The sequence below is a fragment of the Lemur catta genome, chromosome 9 (assembly GCF_020740605.2).
Source record: "Lemur catta isolate mLemCat1 chromosome 9, mLemCat1.pri, whole genome shotgun sequence".
NCBI classification, from domain to species: Eukaryota; Metazoa; Chordata; class Mammalia; order Primates; family Lemuridae; genus Lemur; species Lemur catta.
Window position 1 is genome coordinate 72,745,106 of NC_059136.1, and position 25,080 is coordinate 72,770,185.

The window sequence follows — 25,080 nt, forward strand, 5'->3', positions numbered from 1 at the left end:
AGACTCACAAAACAGATTTGGTCATAATAGATTAGCTGGGATTTTATGCAAAATTTTCCCCCAAATGTTTAATGGCGTTTAAGTGGAACAGATTTAATTGGTAGATTTTTGTAATGTTTTTCAATCAAACTGAGTCAGTTCTTTGTGTTAGAGTGAATGCTATAGCCTTTTTAAAACAGCTTTACTGAGGTAAAATTTTCATCTATAATATTCACCCATTTACTATTCCATTTTGTTAAAAAATATACAATTTAATAATCTTTTAGTAAATTTAAAGAGTTGTGCCACCATCACTATAATCCAGAATATTTTAGAATATTTTCATCACCTCAAAAATAATTCCCACGAGTCATTTTGCAGTGAGGTCATCCTGCTCTTCCAGGCAACCACTCATCTGCTTTCACTCTCTACATATTTACCTTTTCTGGGTATTTTATATAAATAAAATCATAAAATATGTGTGTATATAATTAGTATACAATATACATAATCTTTTATGTATACAGTATGCCTAATATAAAGTATATACAATCTTTTGCATCTGGCTTCTTTCACTTAGTATGCTTTAGAGAGTACTCCGTGTTATAGCCTCTATCATTATTTCATTACTTTTTATTACTGCATGGTTTTTCATTGGTATGCATATACCACATTTTGAGGGACAAACAAAATGGGACGTTTTGCTTGTTTCCAGTATTGTGCTATTTTGAGTAATGCTATGAACAATTTCATATAACATTTTGTGTCAACATGTTTTCATTTCTCTTGGGTTTATCACTAGAAGTAGAATTGCTTGGTCATATAGCAAGTTTATGTTTAACTTTTTAAAGAAACCAATAAACTGTTTTCTGAAGTGGCTATACCATATTACCTTTCCATTAGTACTCTACTAGAGTTCCAGTTTCTCCATGTCTTCACAAACATTTCATATTATTTGTTTTCTGAATCATAGCCATTCTCATGTGTATGTAGTAATAGTTCATTGTAGTTTTAATTTGCATTTCCCTAATGATTTTTTATATTGATCATCTTTTCATGTGTGTTTAGCCATTCACATGTTTTCTTCAATGAAATGTTTATTCAAGTCTTGCCCATTTTTTTAACTGGCTGTTTGTCTTATTGAGTTATAAGAGTTCTTTATTTTGGATACAAATCCTTTATCAGATATATGATTTCCAGATATTTTCCCCCAGCCTATATGTGTCTTTCCATCTTAATGGTATTTTTTGAAATACAAATTTTTTAATTTTAATGAAGTTCATTTTACTACTTTTTTATGGCTTATACTTTTGTGTTGTATTATAAGAACTCTTTGCGTAATCCAAGGTCATGAAGATTTTCTCATACATTTTTTTCTATGAATTTTATGGTTTTAGCTTACATTTATGTTTATGATCCATATTGTGTTAACTTTATTATGTGTGAAGTAAGGCTCTCCTGTAGATGTCTTAATTTTTCTCAATTCCCTTTATTTAATGTTGTTGGACCCTTTGTCAAAAATCAAATGGCCATAAAAGGAAGGGGTTATTTCTAGACTCTTAATTCTAATCCATTGATCTATTTGTCTATCCTAATGTCAGTACGATAGTGTCTTATTCACTGCAGCTCTATTTTGGTTACTGTTTGCTTAGCATATCTTTTTCTGTCCTTTTTTTCAATCTGTTTGTGTTTTTCAACCTAAGGTCTGTCTCTTGTACATAGCATATAATGGGGTCTTGGTCTTTTATTCATTCTGACATCCATCTTTTACATGTGCCATTTTGCAATTTGTTCTCTATTTGTTTCTTTCCTCTTCCTACTTTACAACCTGTTATTCTGTGAAACAAATATTTATAGTATGCCATTTTGATTCCTCTGTAGTATTTTTTACTTTTCAGTTATTTTTTAGTGGTTGCTCTGGGTACTACATTGTGCATCTTTATAATCTACTTCAGAATAACAGTACTTAATTCCAGTAATATTAGGTTATTAAACATGAAATGTCCAAATTCCTTAAGTACTAAGTTTCATAGTTGATATGTGTGACTTTTTACTTTGACACTTCTTGTTTTATTTTTATTGTGAAGGTACATCCTCATTCTTTAAAACACACGTTTTGACTTGTGATTATCTTTCAGATTAATTTTAATGCAATTTCTGTGAAACCATTGATAAGTCAAAAATTCATTTTATTTTCGAATATGAGTTCTGTTGTGGAACCAATGCAGTGCAGACAGCTCAAAATATCAACAAAGTGTTTGGGAAGGATGTGGCTAATAAATACACAGTACATGGATGGTTTGAGAAGTTCCATTCTGGTGATTTTAATCTTGAAAATGAGCCATGTGGGTGACCTGAAACCAAGGCGGGTAATGATGAGCTTAAAGCTGTAGTGGAAGCGAATCCATCTCAACCTATGCGTGAATTAGCAGTAAGGATTGACATTACTATTCCAACAATATTGGACCATTTGAAGCAAATCAGCAAGGTAAAGAAGCTGGATAGATGGGTTCTGCGTGAATTAAACAAGCGTCAACAGAGAAATCATCTCAAAGCTTGCCATTTTTTGCTGTCATGACATAAAGGCAAACCATTTCTACACCATATTGTTACATGTGATAAAAAATGGATTCTTTTTGAAAATCACAAGCATTCGGCACAATGGTTGTATAAAGATGAAGTGCCGAACACAGTCTAAAACTGAATATTCGTCAAAAAAAGCTAATGGTGTCTGGTGGTTCAGAGCAGATGTTATCCACTACAGCTTCATGAAACCTAGTCAATTGATTATAGCGGATGTCTACTGCAACCAGTGGACAAAATGATGAGGATGCTTGCGATTAAGCTGCTGAGATTGATCAGTAGAGACAGGCCAATCCTCTTGCAAGACAAGGCTTAACCACATGTCACACAAACAACACTGCTGGAACTACAGAGGCTGGACTTAGAAACTCACTGTCATCCACCATATTCACCAGACCTTGCTCCAATTGCCTACCACTTCTTCCAAGCTTTGGACCACTTGCAAGGAACAATACTCAGTTCTCAAGGTGGAAAACACCTTTCGCAATTTCATCACCAGTCGCTCCCCAGGCTTCTTCACTGCTGGCATAAACAAGCTACAGTTAAGATGACAAGATGGCAAAACTGTGTTGATAGTGTAGGCACATATTTTAATTGTACTGCTTCTTGTTTGAGAGATAATAAACTAAACTTTTGATTTGAAATCGTACATTTCATGTTTAATTACCTAAAATATAAATTTGTATCAATATATCTCCTTTTCCTTCTCTGTTGCTGTTGTTATATATGTATTTATATGTTATAAACCCAACAATACAGTATAATTGATTATATAATCATTTGTCTTTTGAAGAAGTTAAGAGAAGAAATGAGAAAAAATATTTCATAGACTCTTTTATTTATCCACATATTTACTATTTCTGGCTATCTTCGTTTTTTCCTGTGGATTGGTGTTATCCTCTGGTATCACTTCCTTTCAGCCTCAGATTCTTCCTTTAGTTGTTCTAGTAAGGCAGGTAACAAATTCTCATAGCCTTTCTTTATCTGGAAATGTTCATTTTTGAAAAATAATTTTGCTAACAGGTTTTTTTTCTTCCAGTACTTTGAATGTGTCATTCTACTGCCTTCTGGCCTCTGTTGTTTCTGGTCAAAAATCAACCTTTAGTTATATTGTTGTTTCCATGTGCATGATAAGCCATTTTGACTTGCTGCTTTCAAGATCTTCTGTCTTTGACTTTTATCAGTTTGACTATGATGTATTGAGATGTGGATCTCTTTGTGTTTTTCATACTTTGGCTTCATTGAGCTTCTTGGACTTGGTAAATTAATGTTCTACATCAAACTTGGAAATTTGTTAGCCATTATTTCTTCAAATATTTTTTCAGTCCTTTTCTCTCTCCCTTCTCCTTCTAGGACTCCCACTACTTTTATATTTGTACACGTTATGTTGTACCACATGTCTTTGAAGTGCTATTTATTTTTCTTCAATTATTTTTTTTCTCCTTCTTCAGACTAGATAACTTCTGTTGATCTTCAAATTCACAGATTCATTTTTCTGTCATGTCTAATCTTCTGTTGAGCCTGTAATTAATTTTTCATTCCAATTATTGTGCTTTTAAACTCCAAAATTCCCATTTGCAAAGCTGTATGTTTTCATGGCCTGCTCTACTCTGATTGACCTATGATCAAATAAGAAATATGTCCTACTCGTGGACCTTACCATCTCTCTCTATGCAGACTAAAGTGAACTATCTGCATATGAGACTAAATTATTTAAGATTGTCATGCTCGCTTCGGCAGCACATATACTAAAATTGAAACGATACAGAGAAGATTAGCATGGCCCTTGCGCAAGGATGACACGGAAATTCGTGAACCATTCCATATTATAAAAAAATTTTTAAAAAATTGTCATTGATCTGTTTCATATAAAATTGTTCTTGTAAGTGAACCTGATATATATACTACTATATGCATAACTATATTACTATTATGAACTATTGCTGGCAATCTTAAAAATTCAGCTTTATTGAGAAACATGTATTTTTTATAACTTGGACATAGATGTTTTAGAATATTTAGTGAGAATAATAGACTCCTCTTCCAAAAAGTTTCATTAGAATGATCTAGAACAAGGATCAGAAATCAAAGACTGAATTTCGTTCTCCGATTGAATGTTATTGGCATATATGAATGCCTCTGATTTGTGTGTATTGATTTTGTAACCTGAGACTCTACTGAATTCATTAATTAATTCCAGGAGTCTCTTGGTTGAGTCCTTGGGGTTTTCCAGATACAATATCATGTCATCAGCGAAGAGTGAGAGTTTGATCTCTTCTGTCCCTATTTGGACACCCTTGATTCTGCTCTCTTGCCTGATAGCTCTTGCAAGGACTTCCAATACTATGTTGAAAAGTAATGGGGACAGTGGGCAGCCTTGTCTGGTTCCAGTTCTCCTTCAAAATAGCAACAAAGAAAATAAAATATCTAGGAATATATTTAACTAAAGAGGTAAAGGACCTCTATAGAGAGAACTGTGAAACACTGAGGAAGGAAATTGCAGAACACGTAAATAGGTGGAAAACCATACCATGCTCATGGATTGGAAGAATCAACATTGTTAAAATGTCTACACTACCCAAAGTAATCTATAGATTCAATGCAATCCCTATTAAATTACCAACATCATTTTTCATAGATTTAAAAAAAATAATTATACACTTTGTATGGAATCAGAGAAGACCCCGTATAGCAAAAGCAATTTTAAGCAATAAAAACAAAATGGGAGGTATTAATTTGCCAGACTTCAAACTATACTACAAGGCTGTGGTTCTTAAAATTGCCTGGTATTGGCACAAGTGCAGGGACACAGACCAGTGGAACAGAACAGAAAATCCAAATATAAAACCATCCTCATATAGCCATCTAATCTTTGACAAAATAGACAAAAACATACTCTGGGGACAAGAATCCCTATTCAATAAATGGTGCTGGGAAAACTGGATAGCCACATGTAGAAGACTGAGACAGGACCCACAGATTTCACCTCTCACAAAAATCAAATCACGGTGGATAACAGATTTAAACCTTAAATGGGAAACGATTAGAATTCTAGAAGAAAATGTAGGAAAGACTCTTACAGACATTGGTCTAGGCAAAGAATTTATGAAGAAAACCCCTAAGGCAATCACAGCAACAACAAAAATAAATAAATGGGACCTGATTAAATTAAAAAGCTTCTACACAGCCAAAGAAACAGTCACGAAAATAAACAGACAGCCTTCAGAATGGGAAAAAATTTTCTCATACTACACATCAGATAAAGGACTGATAACAAGAATCTATTTAGAACTTAGGAAAATCAGCAAGAAAAAATCAAACAACCCTATCAAAAAGTGGGCAAACGACATGAATAGAAATTTTTCAAAAGAAGATATAAGTATGGCTAACAAACATATGAAAAAATGCTCAACATCCCTAATCATCAGGGAAATGCAAATCAAAACCACAATGAGATACCACTTAACTCCGGTGAGAACGGCCTTTATCAAAAAATCCCAAAACAACACATGTTGGTGTGGATGCAGAGAGACAGGAACACTCATACACTGCTGGTGAGACGGCAAACTAGTGCAACCCCTGTGGAAAGCATTATGGAGATACCTTAAACAGATTCAAGTAGACCTACCATTCGATCCAGCAATCCCATTATTGGGCATCTACCCAGAAGAACAAAAGTCATTCTATAACAAAGACACCTGTACCGGAATGTTTATAGCAGCACAATTCACAATCACAAAGATGTGGAAACAACCCAAATGCCCATCAATCCACGAATGGATTAGTAAACTGTGGTATATGTATACCATGGAGTATTACTCAGCTATAAGAAATAATGGTGATACAACATCTCTTTGGTTCTCCTGGAGAGAGTTGGAACCCATTATATTAAGTGAAGTATCCCAAGAATGGAAAAACAAGCATCACATGTACTCACCAGAAAATTGGTTTCCCTGATAATCATCACCTAAATGCACATCAGGGAAGGATACCAATTGGATATCAGACTGAGAGGGGGGGGGTGAGGGGAGGGGATGGGTGTATGCCTATATGATGAGTGCGTTGCGCACTGTCTGGGGAATGGTCATGCTTGAAGGTGCTGACTCGGGGAGGTGGGGGGTGGGGGGAGAGGATGGAGGTATGACTACATGGTGAGTGCCAGGCGCACTGACTGGAGAATGGACATGCTTGAGGCTCTGACTCAGGGGGATGGGCGGGACATGGACAATGTATATAACCTGAGCTTTTGTACCCCCATGAAGAGCTGAAATAAAAAAAATAATAATAAAGAAATCAAAGACTGAAATTCCTTTGAGGATTATAAAAAATAAAAATAACCTGTATGTACAGTGACAAAATAGAGAGGGCATGCTCTCTCTAAATGCATTAAAATTCTATTAAAAATTAAAAACTGGCCTAGCAAAATACGTCTTTGAGCCCCATTCAGCCTTCTGAGATACATTTAGCCTTTTGGCCACCATTTTGTCACTTCAATCTAGAATTTGTTTGGAAAGTTAGAATTTGTTTTAAATGGACATTGGGCTTAAGAAGCTAATCACTTATCACTCCTTTTCCAGCTCAAGAATTCTATGATTTATATTCCTTTAAAATACAGTATTCTTTCTTCCTGCAAGACAGCTGTTAGTTTATATTTAATGTTTACATTTGGCTTTTTGTAAAAACAAATGAATATCTTTTTTGTATCTCTTAGTTCAAAATATACATGAGTTAGTGCGTGTCAGGTAGGGGAAGAGGGGAAGTTGATTTGTGTCAGGGTTTCTCAGCGTCCACACTATTGGCATTTGGGGCTGGATAATTTTTCGGTGGTGAGGGGTAAATGAGGGGCTGACCTATGTATTGTAGATATTTAGCAGCATCTCAGGCCTCTGTGTACTAGACAATAGTAGCACCCCCTAGTCATGACAATCAAAAATGTCTCCAGACATTGTCAAATGTCCTCTAAGTTTAAAATCACCCCTGGTTTAGAACCACTGATTTAAATAAATCACCAAAGTAGTATTAAGTTTATACTCTCAACAAAATATTAATAATATGGAATGTATCTCTTGAATTTTTCTCTAAAATAAATTCATTTTCCTGCAACTATACTTGAAAATAAATGTTTCTTTGGACAATAAATTTTGAAGAAATTTTGTGCTAGCTCTTCTCTTTCAAAATAAGGTTTACAGTGACCTTACAAGATATATATCTCTTTCATCTGCAGACTTACTTAAGCAGCCTCTCACTTCAAGAAAAATTCTAAAATGACTATTAACCTCCATCCTTTGGAATATAAAATTAAACTTATTCAAATGATAATGAAGCCTCAGTCCTATAAATCTTTAACCTATTGAAGGTTCTCCCTGCCCCCTATTGAAGGTAGTCATTTGTATCCCCTCATATACCTGTACTAAAAGAGGGAATAAAGGTTAAAGGTATAAATTAAGTCTACCTTCATTTTGGGAAATTCAGATCTATTACTTATATGGAGAGAAAATAATTGGAAAAATGAGGTCTTAGTATACTAGCGTTAATGAATAGTTTTTAATTAGAAATGAATTATTTAAAATAATTTTTTTAAAAACATGAATTATGAGTACAAATAAAGCTAAAATTCTTATCCATTCTCCACTTAAATTTTGATCTTCAGTTATTCTATAAGTTAAAAACTTAATTTTCTTATTTCTAAATTTGAGAAACCCAGAAAATCAGGTAAAGAATGCAATGTGAGTTGTAATAAATAATGAAAGTGGTTTTTTAGGATGATTTGCTAGCAGATTTTCCAGTACTGATGGAGCAGTTTGTTCTCTGTCATATCACAGAAGAAAATTATATACATCACAAGTTCTCCTTTAATTAACATTATAATTAATTGCATAATACTATTTTGTTTTTTATTTTTTGTTCTCTAGGAATACATGCCATTTTGGTCTTATTAGCAGGGCTAAATAGTTCCATCAACAACATGTTCTTCCAGTGACTATTCTATTAATAAAGACACAGTCTTCACTCCTATATACACCTTTCCTAAGATACCCCCTTACTGGGATGGATTTTAATCTTGGAAGAAACCTAAGAATTTACATAAGGTATATTCCTAGGAGTGGAATTGTTTGGTTGTTGAATATTTTCCTTTTCAACTTTATTACATAATGCTTAAATTATTCCCCAAATTTTTTTTACCAGTTTATACTTTTACAAACAATATATTTTCCTATTGCTCCATATCATCACTAACACTTAGTATTGTCAACCTTTTAATTTTTGTCAGCCTGACGGATATAAAATAATATCTTGTTATTTTAGCCTCATTTTCCTGATTGCCAGCCAGCTCAGATATCTTTTGTATGTTTAGTAGCTGTTCGGGACTTCTCTTCTGTAAATTTCCTGTTCACATCCCTTGTCATATTTTCTATGGTTTTTGTTCCTCCCTATACCCCAGGACATAAAGATATTCTCCTAATATCCTTCTAAATAGCTTTAAACTTTTGCTTTTAACATTCAGGTCCTTGAATTGACAACTTTTTCTGTATGGATGACCAGTTATCCCAACATCATTTATTGAGTTCATCTTTCCCTTACTAATTAAGAATTCTTCTATCCTAAATCATTCAGTATGAATGGGTCTGTCCGTGGTCACAATTCTTTTTCAGTAGTCTCTTTCTTTATCTCCCTGCTAGTACTATACTGTGTTAGTTACTATAGCTTTATAAATAATTTTAATATCTGGCAGAGCAAGGGTTCCCTTCCTTATTCTTCTTTCAACTTGGCTATTTACTATTCCATATGAATTTTAAAATCAACTTGGGAGTTCCATGAAAAAATCCTATTGCCCTTTTATTTGGAATTATGACACATTTATGGATTACTTTTGAATAGCATTGTCTTTATAATATTGAATCTTTCTAGCAATAGATCTTTTCTTATAAAGGTATTTTTTTCAAGTTTTTAAATAAAAGTTTAGATTTTTTTTCTTAAACTTCTAAGGAAAGCCATAGAATTTATTCTTGTTTTGTTGATGTGATAATTGATATTTTATTACATTCTAAATCATTACCAATGTATTATTGATTTGTATATATTTATTTTTGTGTTATATCCTTGTTGAAATCTCTCATTAGGTTGTAGATCCTTTTAGATTTTCTATATAGGTAATCATATCCTCTGCAATATTAAAATTTATGTTTTTGCCTTTCTAATGCTTAATATCTTTCATTTCATTTTCCTGTATTATTGTACTTGCTGTGATCTTTGGAGTTAAATTGAAGTCATTATAGTAGAGTTCCCTTTTCTCTCTTCTTTAAAGGAAATGATCTTATATTTCACCACTGGATATGGTGTTTTCTGTAGGCTGGTGGTAGCTGAGGTTTATGTTTGTTTACTTATTGTCTTTGTTTTTAGATTAAGGAAGTTCTATTCGTACTTTGCTAAGACGTTGTAGAGTATATGTATTTGTGTGTTATTAATGCTTTTGCTTGCATCTATAAAGATGATCATATGGGGTTTTTTTCTTTAATCTGTGTGGCAAATTACATTCATAGATTTTCAAATGATAAAACATTCATTTGTAGGGTTAATGCATACATTTAGTAATTTTTTTAATTGCTGGATTTGGAATAAAATGATTTCATTTAAATTTGTACATCTATAATTTTCCTTTTGTTACTGCCCTTGTTGGATCTGGCATCAAAATTATATCAGTTTTATAAGTTGATTAATAGTCTGTCTTTTTCTATTCTCCAGAACCATTTGTTTGTTCCTTGAATGTTTATTAGAACTCCCCCGTAAAACAACCTGGATCTGATATTTTCTTTAGTTTGTTTGTTAGTTTTACAGGTGGATTTTTCACAACTGACTCCATTTCTTCAATGACTTTAGTTAATTCAGATTATTTGTTTTGGGGGGATCAGTTTTGATAATTTGTATTTTTCTAAAATTGACCACTTTGGATAGGTTTTAAAATACATTGATACAAGACTGTTCTTAGTAGTCTCACATTTTTTAAAAATCTCTTAACATATCTTTAGCAATAAATCTACTTTCAATCTCACTATTGTTTCTACTGCTCTTTTTTTCTTGTATTTGGTATATTTTAATAGTCTTTTCAAAGAAGCATTTTTTGCTTTTTTGATTCTCTTAAGTTCTTCTATCTTTATTAATTTCTTTTTTATGCTTGGTTTTAGTCTTTTCTTTTTTTGACTTATTGAGTTGTGTGCTTTTTCATTTGTTTCTAGTACATTTCTTTTGAATTGCACTCAAATTGCCTTTCATAGGTCTTAATAAATAGTATTTTCTTTTTTTTTGAGACAGAGTCTCACTCTGTTGCCCAGGCTAGAGTGAGTGCCGTGGCATCAGCCTAGCTCACAGCAACCTCAAAGTCCTGGGCTTAAGCGATCCTACTGCCTCAGCCTCCCCAGTAGCTGGGACTACAGGCATGCGCCACCATGCCCGGCTAATTTTTTCCATAAATATATATTTTAGTTGGCCAGATAATTTCTTTCTATTTTTAGTAGAGACAGGGTCTCGCTCTTGCTGAGGCTGGTCTCAAACTCCTGACCTCAAGCAATCCACCCGCCTCGGCCTCCCAGAGTGCTAGGATTACAGGCATGAGCCACCGCGCCCGGCAATAGTATTTTTATTATTCATATTTTATAATGTTCTTTATAATATCTTCTTTGCTGCATACATTTAGAATGCTCTTACATGTTAAGCATTTTTTTTTATTTTTTATTTGTATTTTTTTCATATTGTGTTCTCTATAACACTGGTTCTTTTTTGTTGTTCTTGGTTTGTTTTTGAGATGAGATCCCGGGCTAGAGTGCAGTGGCTTCATCATAACTCTCACTACAACCTCAAACTCCTTGGCACAAGGGATCCTCCTGCCTCAGCCTCGGAGTAGCTGGGACCACTGGCATGCACCAGCACACCCAGCTAATTTTTCTATTTTCTCTTTTGTAGAGAAAAGGTCTCACTCTTGCTCAAGCTGGTCTCGAACTCCTGGCCTCCAATACTCCTCCCATCTCCTTGGCCTCCAAAAGTGCTAAGATTACAGGCATGAGCCATTGCACCTGGCCACTGCTAATTATTATCATTGAGACAGTGCTTTGCAGTCTTTACAATCTGTATATATGTAATACATTTTCTACATTTTCCATGTATGCTTAAAAAGAATGTGTATTTCCAAATTATTATATTCACAGTTCAATATATGTTCATCAGATCAAGCTCATTAATTTTATTGTTAAAATGTTTCAAATCTTAACTGATTTTTTTTCTGTTTAATCCATTAATTACCAAGAGTATTATTGCATTTACCCATTATGGTGCAGATTTGTTAAATTTCCTCTTATAATTATGTATTAATAGGTGACATATTCCTGGTGAATTATTCCTTTTATTATTATATAGTGACTCTTTGTGACTTATAATGTTTTTCACCTTGAAATGCATTCTGCCAAGTATTAATAAAAACTATAACTTTTTGTGGGGGAAGAGCAAACATTTGCCCCTTCCCTGATAAGTATATTTCTAATCTGTCTGTTACCTGTGAGTTTATTCTGATATGTATAGTAATTACCAATATATTTGTATTTATTTCTACCATTTTATTTTACGCTTTCTGTTTACCTTGTTTTTTTAATGCTGCTTTTTTCCTTCCTCTTTTTTTCCCTTTCATGTTAGTTAATCAGTTTTCTTTCTTCCCTTTTTTCTCTACTCTTAGTTTCTAAGTTCTGTAGTCACTGTCTTTTATTTGATGGTCATATGTTGTTCTCATCTAATATTTTAGAATCAAGTTGTTTATAGCCCTCTCCAAAGTTAGCCGTTATGATGTTTCACATCGTCAATGCTTCTTTTGATTTACCTGAGTGTTTACCATTTTCATTCCTTGCCATTCCTTCTTTCATCTTGCTCTTTCCTTTGGGGTTCAGTTAACTTCTTCTCAAAAGTACTAGTTTACTAGTTCTTTCAGTGAATGTGCTGGTAATGTTTAGGTCTTTGATGTTCGAATTTCTTTTAATCTTGCTCTCATTCTTGAAGTGTGATTTAACTGAGTGTAGAATTCTATCTTGATAGTTACTTTTCTCAGTGCTTTGAAGTGTTTACCATTGCCTTTGACATACACTGTTGTGTGACATCTACCCTCAGCGCATTGCTGTCCCTTTATAGTAAACTGTTTTTTCTTCCTGGTGTGTTAGAGATTTTCTGTTTGAGGCCAGGCACAGTGGCTCACGCCTATAAATCCTAACATTCTTGGAGGCCAAGGCGGATAGTTGCTTGAGGCCAGGAGTTCAAGATCAGCCTGAGCAAGAGTGAGACTCCATCTCTACAAAAAATGGAAAAATTAGCCCGGTGTGGTGGCATGCACCTGTTGTCCCAACTACTCAGGAGACTGAGGCAGGAGAATCACTTGAGCCCAGGAGTTTTAGATTGCTGTGAGCTATGCTTACGCCACTGCCTGCCACTGCGATAGAGCAAGACTCTGTCTCAAATAAATAAATAGATTTTCTATTTGATTTTGATATTTGCAGTTTCACTATCTTGTATCTAGGTATGTATTTATTTTTATTTGTCTTCCTTAGAATGCATTATTCTTCCTAAAATTCACAAGGCATTGGCCCATGGTTTTAGATTCTTCAGGGAGACTTTACCTCACCCACCTAGAGACCAGACTGAGGCAATCTTTCTTGAAGTATTTCTATGTTGATGAGTGACTTTTATTAATAATGCTTTAGCTCTTTTGGGCCGTTGCTTTATTCCTGAGTATCTCATTTTTTGTTACTAAAACCCAAAATGTGCCTGGTGCCAGATATTCCAACCCAACAGTCAAGGTTACCAAAATACAGCTTTTCTTCCTACTCCTTGCAGCTATAGTTTCAGTGCACATGCTTGTGGCACTTGTTTTAATTTCTCTTCACTTTTGACCCCCAAGATATACCTTTGTTTGCTGTCCATTTAGCTATTTTAAAAGTTGGGATGTTAACTAGGTGTTTTATAGCTGGAGACTTTAGTTTATCTATTCTACCATAGTTATTAATGGAATTTATTCATTATTGATTTTATTTTGTTTTTTGATATGATCTTAGATCCTATTTAAGTGATAATTGAAAACTGTTCATTTTTTTCATAATGCTGTGAATATATCTAGATTTTTAAATGTAAGGATGTTTATATTGTCATTATATGTGGTTAGTTGACAAAGCAAGCCTCAGAATGATAATGTATTATATATTCCCATCTATATAAAGACTAATATGTGAGAAACTGAGAGTAGTTTGGTTGGAACGTGGGGTGTGTAAAGTACCAGAGGAAAACAAAGGTAATGGAGCAAGCTGTGAAGTTGGGGTGAAAGGCATGTAGCACATCATAAGGTACCTCATTTGCCAAGGTAAGCTACTCGACCTTGTCCTTTAGGCAGCGTTGAATCACAGGTAACATGCTCATATCTATTTTTTAAAAAACGGTCTGACTTGGAAGAGTACCAATGGGTAAGCCAATTGATTTACTGATATTGGAGTTTAGTTAAGAACTAACAGCAGTAGAAATAGAGATAGAAAGTATCTGATAAAAACACAAGAAATGTTGATGAAGTATGAGAAGGTAGAAAACATTGGATTGCCCTTGAGCCATAGAAAATAGGGAAATAGAATGATCTAAAGTGACAATCTGGTAGCTCGATGATTAGGTATAAGAGAAGATGTTCCCTTGGGAACATTTTTTATTTGACTTGCTATTGATCCATCCAATTGAAGAGGAGCAATAGGCATTGAATAATGCCTATGTAATCAGGAAAGGTCTGGGCTGGAGATTAACAAAAACAATTGGAAGTTGATAGCATAATTTTGGCCAAATTGGGGTAATAAATTTTTTTATGGAGTTCATTTTGAAAGGAAGGCAATGAGTTAGTAACTAGAGAGACTTGTGAGCAAGAGAGTGGTAAAGGTAATTTTGTTTTTTTATAGAGAGATTTTTAGAATTTTCCTAATAAACTTCAAGCAAGTTTATTCAGTATAGGGACCAGAACAGGGCAGAAAGTTTGAAAATTTTAGAGAGAGAATTTAAGTGATAGAGCAAGCTTCTGAAGAAGTTAAGCAGGTCTTACCTAGCAAGAATAGAATCCAAATATAGTTAGGATTCTGAGAGTCAATTATTTTTTTTCCTTGGTGTAGGATTCAAGATCATCTGCTGGGCTTGGGAGCAGCAATAGTAACATAGTGTAGAGTATTTGGGCTGTGGGAAGGTAAGGGTTTAAAACAGTCACAGAGGACACGAAGAGTGGTAGGTAACTATCACTAGATAATAGCTAAGAACAATTAAAAAAAATTGACCAGCAACACTGAAAGCTTTATCAGGGTGACCAAAATAGTTTCATGGCATCATACTTTGTGATAGTATGATTTCATGGATTCTAATCTTTATTTCAGCTATGTTTAGCATCTTGGGTATAAAGTATGCAGAATGTCAGTTTTGAGTGAATATGGTGAAAGGGTTGGCAAGGGCCAAGCAATGTCGAAAGTGCTGTCACGGAAGTTGCTATTACAGCAGTATGTCTACTCTGCTAGTACAAATGGAATCAATAGCCACAGTGTTTTTTTAAGTGTAATCATGTAGGACTAGGCAAAAATAGATTGAGGAGAATAGAAACCAAAGCAGTAAATACTAGTTATTTTTGTCCCAATTCTACACTACAAGGATATCACATACTCACTCCAGGCACACTAGCTTATTACAGTAATAATTCTTAAGAAAAAGGACTTGTAGTTGTAAGTCCCCCTGGTGGATGGGGACTAAGAAAGCCAAGATAGCATGGCCTAAAAAGATAAGGGTAGAGAACAAATCATTTGGGGTTGTAAGCATATTATTTTGATTATCTATATTCCTTGACTCTTCAGTAATGCTCTTAAGAAAGATACTGCATAGGTAATTAATTTTAATTTTATTCTTTTTCTGCACGTGTTTGGTTTTCTTTCTTTAAGGCTTTCTGTGAAACTTTAGAAGAGACTAACTACCATTTACAAAAAGAACTACTTGAAAAACAAAAAGAGGTAGAATCACTGAAGAAACAGCTCAATGAGAAGCAACTTCATATAGACACTTTAGAGAACAGAATCAGGTTTGTGTTGTGATACTTGTATTTTTAGTCTGACTAATTAAACTCTTAATACTCCAGGTTAAATGCTCTTTGTATTTTAATATGATTTAGGAAATTTCTGATTCTGAAAGTTAGAAACTTTTAGCATACTTTCTTGCAGATTGGGAAAATTGTTTTGATTTATTTATTTAGGAAACTGAACATTCGAAGGATGGGAAACACCAGTAAAATAAGCCTCTAGCTGCTCAACAAGATAAACATTATTCATTTAATCATTGTTAAATTATTATTAAGTAAATAACCACTATTAAATAGAATACCATTATCCTATTTAAATAATATCTTAGTTTATAGGCTTTTATGCCACCTTTTCACATATAAAAGCTCTAGTTTGCTTTCTCATCAGCACATACTGAATTGATGCTAAAAAAAATCATTTTAAATTAATCATAGCTACTAATTTCTCTGTTGACTCCCAGAATGAGCTATTTATTAGCCATGTGACTATATTAAGATTTAACAACTGAAGACTACTGAAGCAACATGCACTCACAACAATAAACATACCTATTTTATTCATAGAAAATAACTTGTTGCTGTAACATATTTTTAGAACACTGTCTTTAGAACCTGAAGGATCACCATGTATGTCAGGAACAGAAGAAGGTGGACAGATCCTAAAGGTGGAGTCCTCTGCACTTGAGGTTGATCAGGATGTCTTGGATGAAGAATCCAGGTATACAATATTTAGTTTATTATAGCTTGATCCTTTGAACAATTGGGAGAAAGTGGTCCTAATACTCTATAGAGGTGGTTTTTTTTTATGAACTCTGTTACTGTATTATGAATCTGCTGAGCAAACAGAGAGGGACTATAGATAATTTTAGGCTCTCCCTAAAAATGTGTCTTTGGCATTAGGTTATAAGTTTTCTCATTGCTTACTTTGAAACTATTAACTGGGCTCTGACTCAGCTGATGCATTAATTTTGTAAACCTTGACAAATTACTTTAATCTCCCTCAATATCACCCTTTTCCCATTCAAAAAGTACAATACTATAATAGCAACTACCCTGCCTTGCCTAATAGGAATGATGAAAAGGTAATGTATTTGAAAGCACATAGAATTATTATTACATATAAATCCAATGTAACCGTTAATAGTTTCATGGTAATGGTTGAACTATAATTATGAGAACAAATTTTATGTTGGTAAAAGTAATTACAAACTAGATTTTTGATGGTAAATGGAGTTTAGAGAGCTGAAAGAGTTAAAAAAATAAAATAAAAAGCATATCTCCAAAGGTGTTGCCTGGCAATAACTTATATTTCTGATTGAATATTTAAATATTCATTTACATTAAGTACTTTTAAGTATGTAAATATTCTTCCCATAAAGTAAAAGATTTTTGAAGGTAAAAGTGAAGTGAAATAGCATGCATCCAATCCCTTCATTTACATGTTTCTCTCTTTTTTGCAGAGCTGATAATAAACCATGCTTAAGCTTTAGCGAATCTGAAAATACTATATCAGAGATAGAAGTAGCAGAAGTGGCATATGATGCTGAAGAAGACTAATAAATATATCATAAGCAGTTCCCTCCATTTTTATGTTTCAGCAAATTTACAATAGAGTGGCAAATACTGTTTAAAAAGAAAAAAAAGAACTGTAAAACATTTACAGAAGAGAGCAAGAATGCACATGTATAAAGTTTATATAAAGTTTTTTTAAGTTATTGGGATGAGAAATATATTCACTGCTGCTTTTAATTGTATTTTTCCAACCTTGTATTTAATACTCTAAAAAAGAATCTCATTAGAATTTTGTTATCAAAGTCCATGTTTAAATACTGTGCATAAATTATTATGATGTTTCGCCTGTATATTACTCAAAACTAATGTGTGTATGTTTTAAATCACCAGTTATATTAATGAAATGGAAATTAATTGCATGTTACTACGTTGGTGATATGTATTTCTTTGTATCTCTGACATGTTACATTTTCATTAATGGTTTAAATCAGTGAATATCGTAGTAAAGATAAAAATGAGTTGAGTTTTAAATGTTGGTATGTTTACTGTCTTTAAATAAAAATTGCTTATTTGAAATGTTAATGCTATTTTAAAAAGAAGATGACTTTCTAATACCAAAGGAAAAGTATTTAAAAGAGCTGTAATCCTATAGCTAAAGAGATAAAATAGCCTTGATTTTATACTATAAGTGTCTCAGATTATTAGCATGTTGTACGTGTTTATTTTCCACATAATCTTTATCTTAAATCTATACTGTAAATTCAGTGAGTTTGCCGCTTTCAGAACACTACCTCTTGTTGCTAATCAAGGCAAATTCTTCTGAAAATATAGATTCTAATCAGATAGGAAGATATATAAAAAAGAAAACAAAATAAAAAGCCATATATACTGCAAAGTTTCTAACTAGCTTGACTCCTGGCATTGCATTTTTATTTCTATGTATGTGAAGATGTTGTTATACTGTACTACGGCTGATTTTCTTTTTAATGTGTTTAGCCAAGTGATGCACTTTATGATAATTAAACTCTTTTGTGCCAAGTTTAATTGGTGAATTTCTTTAGTAAGTAGAGTTAGGAGAAAGAATTATGTAGTGCCTTTACTATTTCACTTTTTACAAAAGTCTCCTAGGGTCTAGGAGATAAAAAAATGTTTATGTTTATTTCAGCTTTGTGTACAATTATTGGAAGTGCCTTGTTTCATTTTTATAGCGTGAAGTTACTCATTTATTTTTTATTTCTACTGTTTTGCATACTGCTGTTAATATGCATTGTAATCGTGCCATCAGTTTGAAATCCTAGTTGGTATATTGAACTGTATATGCTTTCTAAAAACTGAGGGAAATTTTGGGGGGAAATAGAATAACAATCTCCATTTTTTTCTCTACTATTAATGTTTAGAAGTTTGTCAGTATCTTGATGTACATATTAAGATGTGTCTGTTTGAAATCCTACTGACACAGATAAACACATCTAATGGCTATTACCCTTTGATCTAAAAAGGAAACTACTTTTTACCAAAGTGTGAAAAATTTTAAAAGTCTTTGTCAAAATGCACAAGTATTCTGTGACTCGGAACATTTTTCCACAGTGTGTTAGAAATGTGTTTACTATCGTTAGAGACAGAAATAAATATAATTAGTCTGCTTATTCATTTTAAAATTATCATTCTAGACTTTTTAAAAGGCTTAAACAGAACAATCATTTAATCAATACCATTTTGAGTCTAATAAAACAAGATGATCTTTGCCAAATTCTAGATATTATAGTGCTGCCTGACTTTAAAGTGAACCATACACTTTTATAATTTGGCTTTTCAGAAGATTATATTTAAAATTCTGAATGGGTAAAGAAAAAATTCTGTTAATTAGGTAAATCACTATTTATATTTAGAATTTACTTTTTTTTTACTTTTTTAATGCATTTTACTCCCAGTATTATATTCATTTAATAAATTATTTTTTCAGTACAACAGTAGTTGTTAAATACTATTTTCCCCCTCCACTTTCTGTTATTCTCCCTACCCCCTACATTATTGTAAATTGAATTATATTTATGTGCTGCATTTCACACATGTGGAATGAGTCTATGATTTTTTTAAGTTTACACTTTGTATTACTGATCATTTTTTAAAGTCTGTAAATAGGTGTAATGCACTTCAAATGTAACCAATAATAATAATAAATTGAATGTAACTAAAACAAAACATTTTGTGGATAATCTTTTAACTTAAACTTTTAAAAATTAAGTTCACATTTAGGTAGTACAACCATAAAACTTAGCATTTTAAAATGTATTTTATCTACACTGAGATTAGCCATTTAAAAAACATTTTTTAGAAAGCCTTGTTTCTTAGATAAATCATCTATGTAGCTTCGTTCAACTGTGTGTGATATTAGAAGGGAAAAGTGGCCTTAGGTCTAAAAATAATTTGTTTTGAAATAGATTTTATTATTTACAGGGATAGAGGAGTTTTGGGATTATGTTAAAACAACTTGGTATTCCCAACTAGTAGAGGAATCTAAATTTTATCCTCTTGATCTTCCGAGAGCCACATATTTGATCCACATTTTGGCTCTTCATAGAATTACCTTTACTGCACTGCAGTGCACTTTGCTGCTATGCTGTTGGCTTCTAATAGCAAAAACAATCATCAAAATGTGTATTTTCAATACATATGTTTCTACAGCTGATGGCTGCTATAATGCACAGTGTACCTTTTATGTGGACCCACGGGAAAAAATTCTCTTAGGTCTCAGTAGCAGTAAAACCTGTGCTTCTCCTAAGCAGTTGATTTGTTTTTGTCTTAAAGACTCTATTACTCTCTTTGTTTCTCCTCTTTGTTTTGTCTTTTAGGCAGCTCTAAACCAAATTGTAGTTCACGTGTAGCTACTATATAGAATTGTATGAGTTATGCTTTTATGTGGTAATTATGGCTTTTTTTTCTTTTAACCCTATTTTTTCCCTATTTAAGTTGTTCTATTGAAACATATTTGTTCTGCTATAGTGTCAGACTTGAATGGCATTTTAGGCTACATTTAGGTAAGAACTTGTCATAGCCTATGCCTGATCTAACACAATTACCACCATCAGTGAGTGATGTCAATGATTACAAAAAACTAAATTATTCTTCTCTTTTAAAAATAGCTTGAAGTAAGATCAGTCAATATGGAGTGCAAATTTAGAACTGCTAGCTAGTGGTAAAGCTGTATGTAGATTTCTGGCTTAGAGCATAGTGTAAATAAAGTCAAAATATCATTTCTCAATCACAGCCTCAAATTAGAACCTCAGTGCCACTATCTTATCTTTTACAGAAAAATAGATTAGTGTCATTATCTCCACATGAAACAAACAACAATGCAGCCAATGTATACTCAATAAATGAAAAGTAGTACTTTATTGTAATAGATATGGTGAGAATGAGAATAAATCTTAAATACCCTAATATAATATTTGCAGCCTAGCTAATTGTAATCAAAGAGTTATTAATGTTAGTCAGTAGTGGCTGAAGTGTGAAATGTAAAGCCCCACCTTCAAGTTATTAAGCCTAGAACTCTAGAGAATTCTTTCTCTAGAATTAGCTGATCTACCAGTCCAAGCCTTCTAGTTCCTTTGGATAGCAGACATTGTTGATTGGCTAACCCAAGAGATATTTGCATTCCTATTCTGCTTTGCCACCTCCAAGATAGGAATTAGAAAAACTAAATAACTTGTTTTGTCAGCTCCACCTGTAGCGAAGTTTGAGCCTGAGTCACAATTATGAACAATGAGATAAATGGAAGTCTGCTGGAAGCTTCTGGGAAATCTTTTCCTATAAGAAGGCAAGCACATTGCTGATACAGCCTCTCCCCCTTTGTCTTGTTTTGATCTCAGATGGATGTTCAGAGGTGCTACTGTAACCATCAGACATGAGGTGTGACAAGCATGAGAGAAGGGTAAAAGAATCACAAAGATTTAGCCACTTGTTAAGCCACTGTATGTTGTGGGTTTTGTACTAATTGTATCAAGATAAGAGCTATCTTAAATGTATTGTAGATTGTAAGCTTAAGACAAAAAAAGATTTTCACAAAAAGACTTCTGTTTACAATATTATACATTTTGTTAGCAAAGAAAAATTTAAGAAGAAAAAAAGTTTTCTTGAAAGCTAAAGAGGAGAAACCATCTATTAGACATTTTAAAAATCCCTTCTGAGGCTCTTTTTGGCAAATGAAATATGTATGAAACAAAATCTATTGAGCTACATTTGTGTATGTATTATTATAGTAATATATATTAGTCTGCTTGTGCTGCTGTAATAAAATGCCACAGACTACTGGGTGGACTAAACAACAGAATTTTATTTCCTCATAATTATGGAGCCTGGAAAGTCCAAGATCAAGGCTCTGAAAGGTAGGTTTCATTCTAAGGCCTCTACTCTTAGTTTGTAGGCAGCCACCATCTCTCTGTGTCTTCATATGATCTTTTTGTGTGCCTGAGCTTTGAGGGAGCATTCTGGTGTCTCTTCTTATAGGGAGACCAGTCCTATCAGATCGAGGCCCCACCCTTATGACCTCATTTATCCTTAATTACTTCCTGAGAGGCCCCATCTCCAAATACAGCCACACTGGGACTTAGGGCTCCAACTTACGAATTTGGAAGGAGACATAAACACTCAGTCCTTAACGATATAGTATGGAAGTAGTGTCATTAAATGTTTACAAAGATATTCTCAGTTCAAAAAATTAATCTATTCTTTCATTTGTTCACTCAACAAGCATTGATGTATGTGTTGGCACTGGGTTATAAAAATTAAGAAACATATGATCCCTTCAAGGAGTTCAGAGTAATAAGGCTTTTTATAGAGACTGATCTGTATGAAAGAAGGGACATCTGTCTGGGAAAATATTTTACATTTTGTTAGCAAAGAAAAGGGGGAAAATTGTTTTTCTTTTAAAAGCTAAAGGGGAGAGAAACATCTGTTAGACATATCAAAAGTGCCTTAACTTCTAAGACTCCTTCCAGCAAACCACATATACAATTGTGCATCACTGTGGTTAATATGGCACAGGTATTCATGGTGAATTACGGGGATGTGAGAACTGGAAAAGATGGCAATATTGGCAAAAAGTAGGAGTCTAGTACTTTTTAGCTGCTTCTTAAAAGTGGAATAAATAGAAGGGCATACCAAGCAGAAGGATCAGCTCCAGCTTCCTCAAGTAGTATTGTTTCATATACCGTTAGTAAACATTTAAATTTGTCAAATACAGCTGGTATACACAAATTTGGGAACAACTGATTCTTAATAATCATACCTCTCTCGGGGGAACCAGAGTATGCAGGTGTCCTAAAATGGGGCGCCATGAGTGTCAGTAGCATATTTTATAGACAAGATGGAGAAATTTGACAGGTCAATTACATATGTCTTCCTGGGTTGGGGGATGTGGGAATGATTTCTCTTATACCTTAAATCTATCCAATTCTCTTTATTTCCACTGCCATCACCCTAGTCCAAATCACCAAAATATCTCAAATGAACCATTACTACAGTATTTTAATTGATCTCTCTGCTTCCACCTTTGCCCCCACTATACTCTATTTCCCCATAGGAGCCACAGTTTTCTTTTTGAAAAACCTAAATCACATCATGTTTTCTCTCTACCTAAAAACTTTCAAAGACTGCCCATTTCACTTAATGTAAAATTCACACTTGTTTACATGGCCTCCAACTATGGTTTCCCCTCCACCAACTGTGCTCCTCTAATGCCAGCCCACATAGCTGCCTTTTGTTCCCTGAGTCCCAAGCTCTCCTACCTCCCAGCCTTGCCGCATTCCCTGTCTATAGTGCCGTTTCCAGACTCTTCACTGGCTGACTTCTCTTAAAATCTTCGCTAGATTTTTCCTCTTTAGGCAACCTAAAATAGTCCTCAAAACAGTCACCTTAATCTCAAATTTATTATTTACTTTCTTATTAGCTATTTCACCTGCTCTCCTCCCCAGTCCCAGTCCTTCCCCCAAAAGGCAGGGCTTTGTCTATTTTCCTCTAATCTCTGCCCCTTTCCTCACTTAGAAGAGGATTTGGCACATAGTGAGTGCTCAAAAATATTTACTAAATAATTAGGATTATAAAAGCCTGAATTGGGGAATTATTAGAGAAAATAGAGGTCATTAGCAAAAAAAATATTTGGAAAGAAAACTTAAATCTTGGGGATTGATACTCTCGGAGTAAATTGTTGTGCTGACATAGAGACTTACAGAGGGAGGAGGAGGTTGAGGGGAAGAGGACACATTCAGCTGGGGACCTGCTACATGTGAAATACTATGGGCAATCCAGGTGGAGCTCTCAATCGGGCAGTTGGATAAAATAGTCTAAAATGTAGGGGACAGGCCTGCCTTAGAGAACTGAACTCAGATTAATTAGGGAGTATTACCCCTCTTGTTCTTCTTATCCCTTGCTCACAGTACAGTGGTCTAGAACATATTAGGGACTCATATGTTTTCAGTACTAAAATGAAGACCAGAAATTCATGACTCCATGTGCACTGTGGTGACAAGTGTCATGGAAATATGCCTGATGGACCCAGGTGTATCATCCAGTTAATTTGTTTTTCATTTCATAATTAATTTCTTATAACAGATGGTGTTTTTCTTCCTTCAAAGGAGATACCATAATGGCACAATATCACAAAGTTTTGTCTTTGTTCTGTGACTATTTTAATATTTAATCGTTTTAAAAGGCTATATCTGACAACACCACAGCTAACATAATATTGAAGAGAGAAAAGCTGACAGCTTTTTGTCTAAGATCACGAACAAGACAACAAGACAAGAATGCCCACTGTCACCATTCCTATTCAATGTAGTATGGGAAGTCCTAGCCACAGCAATTAGGCAAGAGAAAGAAATAAAAGACATCCAAATTGGAAAGGAGGAAGTAAAATTGTCTCTGTTTGCAGGTGACATGATCTTATATATAAAAAAAATACCCTAAAGAATCCAAAAAATAGTTAGAACTAATAAACAAATTTAGTAGAGTCACAGGATATAAAATCAACATGAAAAAAATCACTAGTGTTCCTATACACCAACAACAAACTATCCAAAAGAGAAATGAAGAAAACAATTCTATTCACAATAGCTACCAAAAAAAAAAAATACTTAGGAATAAATTTAACCAAGGAGATGAAAGTACTGTACACTGAAAACTATAAAACATTGATGAAAAAAATTGAAGAAGACACAAACAAATGGAAAGATACCCTGTGTTCATGAACTGGAAAAATTAATATTGTTAAAATGTCCATACTACCCAAAGTGATCTACAGAATCAATACAATCCCTATCAAAATACCAATGACATTTTTCACAGAAATAAAAAATCCTATCATTTTTGTGGAGCCATGAAAGACCCTGAGTAGCTAAAGCAATCTTGAGCAAAAAAGAACAAAAGCTGGAAACATCACACTACCTGACTTCAAAATATACACTCTAAGGCTATAGTAACCAAAACACATGGTACTCACATTAAAAACAGACACATAGACCATGGAACAGAATAGAGAGATCAGAAATAAATTCACACAGCTACAGCCGACTGATTTTCGACAAAGGTGCCAAGAGCACACATTGGGATAGTGTCTTCAATGCATGTTGCTGAAAAAATTAGACATCCATATGCAAAAGAATGTGACTAGACCCCTATCTCTCACCATACACAAAAATCAACTCAAAATGGAATAAAGATTTAATGTAAAACCAAAACTATGAAACTATTAGAAGAAAGCATTAAAAGAAATGCTTTGCAATGCTAGACTGGGTATGGATATTTTAAATAAGATCTCAAAAGCACAGACAACAAAAGCAAAAATAGACAACTGGGATTATATCAAACTGAAAAGCTTTAGCACAGCAAATGAAACAATAACA

General features: G+C 33.6%; 1 protein-coding gene and 1 non-coding gene across 4 annotated transcripts in view; both read left to right on the forward strand.

Annotated features, from left to right (window-relative positions):
• The window catches only part of SNX16 (sorting nexin 16), a 43,596-nt gene extending 24,446 nt beyond the window's left edge, over window positions 1–19,150 (forward strand). For all 3 annotated transcript variants that reach the window (XM_045560972.1, XM_045560974.1, XM_045560973.1), the window contains 3 exons: window positions 15,537–15,673; window positions 16,266–16,388; window positions 17,131–19,150. In XM_045560972.1, coding sequence (XP_045416928.1) covers window positions 15,537–15,673; window positions 16,266–16,388; window positions 17,131–17,227 — 357 coding nt within the window. In that variant the 3' untranslated portion in view covers window positions 17,228–19,150. The remainder of the gene's footprint in view (window positions 1–15,536; window positions 15,674–16,265; window positions 16,389–17,130) is intronic.
• LOC123645299 lies at window positions 4,287–4,393 on the forward strand. Its single transcript, XR_006737492.1, has one exon. It is a non-coding gene; the product is annotated as a U6 spliceosomal RNA (small nuclear RNA).
• Window positions 19,151–25,080: the final 5,930 nt, after the last annotated feature.